The sequence below is a fragment of the Xiphias gladius genome, chromosome 22, assembly GCF_016859285.1.
Source record: "Xiphias gladius isolate SHS-SW01 ecotype Sanya breed wild chromosome 22, ASM1685928v1, whole genome shotgun sequence".
Taxonomy (NCBI): domain Eukaryota; kingdom Metazoa; phylum Chordata; class Actinopteri; order Istiophoriformes; family Xiphiidae; genus Xiphias; species Xiphias gladius.
Window position 1 is genome coordinate 18147358 of NC_053421.1, and position 9364 is coordinate 18156721.

Consider the following 9364-nt stretch of genomic DNA (forward strand, 5'->3'; position numbering starts at 1 on the left):
CTGGCAATACTACCACAAGAGGGCGCCAGATAACAGCACATATTTCTTTGGTGCAATAAATAAATAAATAAATAAATAAATAAACAAAGAAACAAAAAAGTTCAGGTGTGATGCTGCTGCCTCACCTGTCCCCGCCTTTCAACACCTCCGCGCCAGTCTTAGTGAGTTTCCCCATTAGGAGGCATCAAAGTTTCCAGCGGGTCCAAACGAACCAGGACGTTTAGTCAAGGTAGGTTTTTTAGCAGCAGCAACTACTTCTTTAAATGTGAATTTAAAGCTTGAAAAAATGCACGCCTCGTATAACTTTTACACAAGGTTTCAGGATTTTGTTTGTTCCTTGATTTGTGCTGGGATTCCTGTAGTTTTTGAAGGACGGGTTTAACCCTTTGCGTTTGCGCGTTGCTCTTGAAATCCTTATCTATCAAATGTGATTAAGTATTTGCCTGTGTAGTTAATATGAGCAACAAAATTTAGAGTAATCACAAACAGCATGTTGACTGACAGGAAGGTTGATGTATTTGTATCAGGTTTACCTCATTAGCATATATACAACACTATGAAGTCAGACATAAACTAAAGAGAAAGAACTGTTATTGATACATTCTAATAGGGTGTATATATTTGATGTTTCTGCAAACATGGCCTCATGGCATTTCAATTCGACTTTCTTTTCTTTAATTATCTTTTAATCTGTTGGGAGCGTTGATGCCTCTTATGCAAATAGTTTATAAAATAAGAGCACTCTTAATCTTTCGATTTGAACATGGTTGCTGGTTGTCAGAGCTGTAAGCTTACAGTCCGCTCTGTGAGGAGAGTCAGACCCAGAGCCAGGGGCCCTTTTTGGTCCCAGAGGCTGAAGCAGGATGAGACCAACATCCAGCATCCTGTACATAGACAGACCATAGCATCCCAGTCTGTTCTGATGTACTGGGTTACTCAGAGTCACTCTGGCAGGTACAGGTTTTCAGTTACTGACCACCCAGGAGCTCAAGGACATGGCCAGGAGGTGCAGGTTACTGTGGAAGGTGAGAACGCTGTGTGGGGGCGACATGGATCAACAGATTGAACAACCAGCAGCCATAATTGAATTTCTTTTGTCCCGTGCTGCGGGGTGTTGAAAACAGTCTGCAAAACTCTGCTTTCTTGAGTTTGATTAGGATCGAGGTCTGTCATGCGTGCGTGGGAGGGAATGGCTTTTTTTTAAAAGGATCGGTATTACTTTCCAATCACTACACTAGCTTTGTTTGTGCTCATCTATTAGGACTGAAGTTATTTTTTCTTGGCTTCTTAATTCAAGAGTGAAGGTAATGGATGTTGTTTTTTGCCCCGCTACAGTAATTAATCATCTTTTTGTGCAGTAGTACTTTTTAAAGGTTGCAGTTTTTTATTGTTGTTTCTGAAATAGTTAACTTGAGGAATTTGTAAAGCCATTTGCAATTAACAATCAGTCCAACAAAAGAAAAGCATAATAATCTTTTCTTTGTAAAAAAAATCTGTTTTGTAATTTTACATATTTCACCGTTAAAATTATCTCCTCCCCACATTTTAAAGACATAAAGATCCATGTTCTTCTTTCTAAAAAGCTGAGTACCTTTTACAAACTGGACATTTTTAATAAACTAAGTTTATTTTTATTAAAAGTAGATTTTATAATCAGTAATAATGTATTAATGAAGTTGCGGTACAGCAGTTGAATATTTTTTGCATAACCATTTCCATCACTGTTAAAATATAGCATCTGAACTGTTGATAAAAGAGCTGACAAGCTTTAATAGCAAAAATTGCTTTTATACACTTAAATTGGCATCTTTTATCTAAAAAGGTCAGTATTCAAAGTGGAATTAAATCTTTTTTTTTTTTTTTTTTTGTCAAGCAATTTGCTCTTTAACGAGTGAACAGAGCTTGTTCTGCAGCGGTGACCCCTCAGAATGGGAGGTGTCCTCCCCTCTGGAGACACTGTTACTGGGATGGGTCAGTTACTGAGCCACCTGAGCTGGAAGTTCAGTCAGTGCAAAGACAGACAAGAGGAAGAACATGTTGTGTAATGAGGACATGGGGAGCAAGTGCAGTCATTTTATAGCTGTTATTAACCACTGCTGATAAAATCGTGAAGTACACGGCATCATGTTTGTACAACGACAATAGTGACCCAAAGGACTAACTTTGTACATACACAATGAATATTTGGTTTAAAACAAGAACATCTACGCAGAGCTTTCTTGAAGTACCTGGCTGAGTACAGGCGTGGGAAAAAAGTTCAGACAAACAGTCCACCTTTAATGCCATTGGAGAAAAAAATTAGGTATAGTTTAAACTTGACTTTGTGATACAGGCTAGGTTTTCAGTAGTTTTTAGTCACTGTGGCTTCTTCGTGTTCTGTTTGTCAGTCATAGCGTTTGTTTATCAAAGAGGATGAAACTCCACAGCACCCCCGTCTGAGTGTTCACCCTGTGGTTCTGTATGCCAGCATTAAGTGGCAAAACACATAGAGTACCTGTGATACAGCACATACAGCCTGGACAGTAGGGAGATATCAAACCACCATCTGAACCAGAATGTAATGTTCATAAAGGTAACATCCATGGACACGGTCCTCCTTCTGTCTTTGGCTGACTTGGCATTTTTATAAGACTGAATGCATCCAAATGTGAATGATTGCCACAGGTTTAATTGCAAAGTAGTTTATTTGTAAACAAGAAAAAACATTTTATTCTTGACTGTCAATGTGGCAGCTGTGAGGAATTGAAAGGGAGAAATGCTAAGCAATGAACAGGGGCAAATAATAGTTTGGTTGCACATATTCAGTCTTAGTTCTTTCATTTCACCTGCAGGTGGCAGTCTAATTCTGTATCCTTTAAACCAACGTGTTCACTCTTCAACCTCACACACAGATAGTAACCCTTCTGCTTTTTTTTTTTTTTATAAACCAAACCAGTTTATACTTAAAGCCCTAAACTCACTACCTTTAATGTAACTTTTAATTTTGACACTACTGAATGAAATCACTCACAGTTGTTGTTCCTTTGTTTGAATTTATCTTTTACACAGCAAGGACAAAGTCATTTGGTAAGCCATGACAAAATAAAGATAGTCTACTAGTATTCATATGCATAACAGGCTTGCAACAGTTATTTTCATTATTGATTAATTTGCCAATTATGTTCTTGATGAATCGATTAATCATTTGATCTCAAAAATGTCAGAAAATAGTGAAAAATGTCCATTTACATTTTCTAATATCCAAGGTTATGTCTTCAAATGTCTTACTTTTTCTGACCAACAGTCCATAACCCCAAAAATATTCAGTTTCTGGTCGCACAAAACTATGAAAAGCTGCAAATCTTTTCATTTGAAGAGTTGGAACTAGGTAATGTTTGGTATTTTCTCATGAAAAATGACTGAAACAATCAACTTATTTTTACTTACAAAGTCACACATCGACTAATCGATGAATCGACTATTCATTTCAGCTCCAATACATGACAGACTACACAGGCTTTTGTTCAAATATTGAACAGTGTCATGGAAATGCATAATGTCCCTCCTCAGCCATGATCTCCCTGCATGAACAAACCACGGGGTTCAGATGAGTGAAGTGTCAGAAGGTCAGAGGTCGGGGGAGCTTTGAGGCCTCAGTTGACGGGGATGACTGTTTACGGGCAGTACGCTGCGAGGAGGAGGAGGAGGAGGCAGGAGAGCATTGAGAAATGGTGAAACACAGGGAGAGAGAGAGGGAGTGAGAGGGGCAGACGTGCCATATTTACTGTCTTTCCTAGTAAGAGCTCAAGTGTGAACCGTAATGTGTATGTCGGTTGATGTAACCTCCGGCCTTCAAGGCACACAAGCCTGGGTCTGGCCTGATCCTGGCGGCTGACACTGAGGTGTGAAGTCAGGGGACGTGATGGGGAGGAGGGCGCCTCACAGTGGGGTTACCAGGGGTTGAACAAAGAAACACTGTCAGTGCCAAGGCTTCAGTGTTTGCTGTCAAACCAGCAATTACAAGCAGTTTTTTTAATACCGTGTTGACTACATGTGCGGTTAGCGTGAAACTTGAAATAGTGCGTTTGATAGACGCTGCTGTTATGTTACAAATGTTGCAAGCTGGATTTCTATTGAGAGTTTTCGTCATTTATAATCGGAAAATATATAGTGAATTTCATAAACATTACCGTCCTAGAATCTGAGACCATGCAGAGGAATTAAAGTGTAGGCAAGGAAGAAAGTGTAGAGGGAACAAAAAAGTGATTGAGGGAGGGAAAACAGATGGGAAGATTGAATTTTAGAGGAGGGCAGCAAAGGCAGAGTGCTGAGGGAATCTTTTTTGTGTATGTCTGGAGAGAATGGGAGCCTCTTATACACCTCACAGCGTGAATTTGGCCCGGGCTGCGGCCTCGTCTCGTCTACACAGCGGGGTGCTTTCCTGAGCAGGCTGCCCAGGGGAGGGGCACCTGCAGCAGCCTCAAACACTGGTCAAGAGGAGAGCCCAACAGGCGGGGCGAGGGGAGCTGGGATGGAAAGATGCTTGGTGGTTCCAGGAAACGGACATGTGCTGGATTTATGAAATCTTCAGGTAGAACAGAGAGATGCTCCCAAAAGAAAGTATTTGGCGTGGTGTTTTCCCCGTGGACTAGAGAGGACATTGCCTGTAATCTCGGGATGAAATCAGAAGCTTCTGTTGCACAGGACAAAAGTTATGATTGGAGCAAGTTGGCCGGTGCTGGCAACTACTAATGCAAACAACACAAAGTTTATAGATCGGCCAGCCTGCCAACTGAGACAATATTTTCCATCCATTTGGTTGGGTTGACCAAACACCGTGTATTTGAAGTTTATCAAACACTCAGTCATCCCCACAGACCTGAGGGAAGACTTAATCATCTGATATATTGAGTTTTAGAACACACAGACATCCAAAACCTGTCCAGTGTGAAGACTCAGAAAATTGAACAACAAGCTCTCCATGCTTTAATATCCACACTGCTGCTAAATGTCTTTTTTGGACAGGTTTCATCTTTACATAAGCTAAACCCTCCATCTCTTCTGTCATTTTGGTATGACCCAGGGGTCCAAAAATCACCAAATCTCATAAGAGGGCTCATGATCTGAAACATATATGGAGCTAGCTCTTTGTCTGCAAGAAATTCCATTTAAATGGACAAATGTGCTGAGAGAGCCTCAGTTGTCTGTGAAAGGTGGATGGATATTGCATTAACTTCACAACAGAAGCGCCCCCTGTGGTGTGACTGCACAGGGTTCTGGATAATAACTGCAGTGGGAACGTTCTGCTTAGAGGTAGCCAGGTCAGGTAAATGGAAACACATGGTAGGCAGCATCGACTGCAGAAGGGCCCTACAGCCTCAGAAATAGTGGTATCACAGTGCAGAGAACCACACAGGCTCCCTTGACAATGGCATCACCGATGCATTAAAGCCCTGTATAGCTTCACAGCTTCTCCTGCAGGCCTCAGGTTTTTTTTTGTCCCTCAATTAATGTTCTGACGTGTGTTCACTTTATGTAAAAAACAAATAAGCCCAAACTGTGAGGTTGTTTTCCTCAAATAACTCGAGTATCATTTTACGATGCATTGAACATCAGATCAGTCCAATAAGTCATTACCTGGGGATTATGTACTCACAGAAGTTATTGAATGTCAAGTCAAAACACAGTTAACCACAGTTAATAGAGCTTAATGGTGCTTCTGTGGGATTTGGGTGGACAAAGAAAAACACCACCTGCCAGACATGTCACTTGAGAACAGCTCTTAACAACCAGTGATGAAATTAAAACGTAACGGATTGGTGCTGCTTCTTTATCTGCTCTCCACATGCTCTGTGTCGACATTTCTTAGTGGTCTGGAAAATTATTCAGAATGTGTAATCCTTTTCTATTTTTAAGGTGTAGATTTAAATGTAATTTTTGCCTTTTTTTTTTTAATTCATTTTGTTAGGTTTCCACAGTGCTTAAAATTGAAACCACAATCACATGGTCCTACCATGTTTCTGACCAAAGCACCATGCTCATGCGATACCACCCCACCCCTTTTGTCCCATCGTCCCATCCCCACCCTTACTCCTCTCTGTCAAGCAACAATATTTGCTCATCTGCGTCAAAGAGCAGCAGGGTTTGCGATACAGTACAGTGGAGCCTTTGAATCAGACAGACAGATACAGACCGTTGCTACAGGGATACACAGAAACACTAGCCAGTGAGTATATACACAAGAGCGGGGAAGACCTTCCAGAGTTGCATTCGCAGACACACAAACAAAAGTATGAATACAACTCCAGGACTTCTCTTCACTAGGCAGTTATTTATTTATTTATTTATTTTAGCATGCCATACCTTTTATATGTACGCTCTACTTTTCAGCTTATTTATGTTTCGCTTCATCGTTGTTTCTCTAGCTTTTATTTCTTTTTACATCTGTTATAACCATATAGTGTTCTTTTTTTCCAGGGCCAAAGTCTAGTTAAAGATCCAGTGACACAGTGAATTACAGAAAGCATACTCTTTATTCAAGGCTATATATTATGGATTATTGGCCATGCAAAGCATTGCATGATTCACAATGATAGGTACATTTTCAAACCCAACATGCAGGTAATGATTATAAAAAAAAAAAAAAAAAAAGAGTGTTTTTGGCTAGGTCAGGGTTCAGAGAAAGCAAACAAAAGGCCACTGACCTGCTCAAACATAATTCACTATGTCAACAATGTCTCAGAAAAATGTCTCAACGAGGTCCTGACCAGTTACAACCAGTTTTTCAAAAACCAACATTTTCTTTGATAGTTCTCTGAAAACAAGCAGAAGTGCATGAGGGTTTTATTGATTATGCTTGTGCATGTGCAACATAGGAGATAAACTCCACTCCCCTGATATTATGTAGCATAGATTTGCTTGAAGCACAAAAATTCTCTTTACAATATAAAACAGTCCTCTCTGTTCTTAGATCTGTCGATTTGGGTTAAATGGTGTTAAATTATGTGCTAAATGTAATTACTGTAGTAACCACTTATGTAAAAAAAAAAAAAAAAAAAGACATTGTATTACATTGCCATAGTCACAAAAATAATATCAATAAAACATTTAAATTCAAATTATCAATATGTAAACTCGGTTACTACAGCAATTAGAGACATTATTTGATATAACCACGGAGGTCTGGAAAAAGTCCGCAGAGAAAGCTTTAATTAGGTGACACATGTTACAGAGATTGTCTTTTTTGCTGGTAAAACCCAATTATTATTAACATTTAATCTCCTAGTAGGAAATATTGTCCATTCACAAAGCATTTATACAAAGTGCTATCATTTTGCTAATCAATGGTCATCAATTGTTGAACTTATAAAGCATTCATGTACAGTACCTTTTCATTTGTTTGCATATTGTTCAACACACATACTGTATATGTACACACTCACATTATTGACTCTACTGTTAACACACATTGAGACACTTGAGAAGACACAGCACTACTGCAGTGGACTGCTCTTGCGGCAGAGCTGATTTGCTGATGTCAGCGTCTGCCGGTTGTGTCTTCGTTTTCCAGTCAATAGCGTGTAGAAGAATGGATTCACGCATGAGTTTCCATAGGTCAACCCCGTGAGGATACGATTCACTGTCACCTGCGTCCCCACTGGTACTGTCCGCAGCATGTCAGGCTGGTACAGAGGCAGCAGCTGCCAGACCCAGAACGGGAGAAAGCAGGCCCAAAAGGCCAGGACAATACCCAGGATGAGGAGCAGGACTTTGGGTTTGGGAGCACGGGGAGGACAAGCAGTGCTGCTCCCACAGGCCCAGGCCGGTTGGGTTTGAGACACCCAGTAAAGCCGGCCCAGAGTAGCATAAAGTGCTCCGATGGCCAGCCCAGGACCAAGGATGCTGGTGCAGAACAGCACACTCAGATAAGCCTTGGAGCTTTGCTCGTCCCATGCCGGCACACACAGCTGGCCCTCCTGGTTCTCCCCATCCTCCAGGTGCAGGGTGATCATCATGGGCAGACTAAGAGCCACAGCCAACCCCCAGGCCAGGCCTACACGCAGCAGGCTGGAGGAATTGGAGGAGGAGGTGTGCAGGGGGTGAGCTACAGCCCGGTAGCGGTCCAGGCTCATGGCAGTGAGTGTGAAGATGGAGGCGTGCATGGTGAGGAGGTCCAGGCTCAGGAGGAGGCGGCAGCCCAGCTCACCAAAAGCCCAGCCAGATGCCAGGCTGTCGTACACAATGAAGGGAGCAGTGAAAAGGTAGAGCAGATCAGCAAGAGCAAGACTCAGCACCTGGAGGTGAAGAGAGGAGGAGGGGGAAGAAGAGGAGATGGGGGAGGTGGAAGGGGAGGAGGAGTTGGCTAGGCAGAATGGTAACGTTACTCTTATCAGACAGCAGGTTGGCCCTGCTCCATGTCTTCTCCTACTTTTCCTGCGCCTCAGAAGGAGGCCTAAAGTGTACAGGTTTCCCGTGATGCCCAGCAAGGAGAGGAGGGAGAGGAGCGAGCAGAAAAGAGCTGTGGATGCCAGGCTGGGTGATGGAGAGATGGAGGGAGAGGAGGAAGGCACAGAGACATTTGGGATGATAGGGAAGGTATATGGGGAGGGTGGAGGCAAAGAGCCTGAGAGGTCCATAATGTGAAGTTTTGAAAGTTGTAAGGAATGCAGCCAGTGAATGTTTAAAGGACAGTCTGTTTCAGATGCAACGTAGAAGATACGGTGTCAATAGAGACAGAGAGAAGGGGGGTGGGGTGGAGTTGGTCAACAGGAAAAAAACAGGTGGAGAGGACAAATAAAAGGATATTTTGTTAGTTTTCATCGCCACTGTCCTCCTCATCAAATTCTCTGGTTTCTAGAGATTTTATTTGTTTGACACAAGGGTTACGGAGAGCAAAGCTGTAAACCTGACATGGATCACTGAGGGCGCTTATAAGTGATTTATGTACAGTATATTTGGTGGCACCAGATAAGGTAAATAAAGCCAAATAAACATGTAGAAATGAAAATGTCTGCAAAAACCGGGGTGGTGTATGTTTTAGCAGAAACCTGCTCTGGTTGGCACAGCCATTTACACTTTTATAGTTTCACAGGGAGCCAGGCGAAGCTGTCGTGGTTTTAGTAAAAATAATTGGACTTTCAGAGTAGGAGGGCTCCGTTTGAAGGCTGTAAATCTAGAGTGAAACCTCAAAAGGCTTGTTCCTATTTAAGGCCAGCAGTTGGGCAACAATTAGACTAAGTCGGACACGAAGAAGCCACAAAAGTATAACGTCCCTCAAAAGTTGGTTCGTGAAAACAAGTTCTAAGTTGTCGAGTTTTGGTTTATGTTGCGTTTTTTTGCGCACCGATGGTTTGGACGCGGACCGGTGCGTGAAAATCTGCCGAGT

At 42.0% G+C, this 9364-nt stretch overlaps 1 protein-coding gene across 1 annotated transcript; it reads right to left on the bottom strand.

Annotated features, from left to right (window-relative positions):
• Window positions 1–7472: 7472 nt before the first annotated feature.
• On the bottom strand, window positions 7473–8615 carry LOC120784219 (urotensin-2 receptor). The gene has a single exon (XM_040117821.1). It carries the CDS (start codon window positions 8613–8615, stop codon window positions 7473–7475), a length of 1143 nt encoding a protein of 380 aa, XP_039973755.1.
• Window positions 8616–9364: the final 749 nt, after the last annotated feature.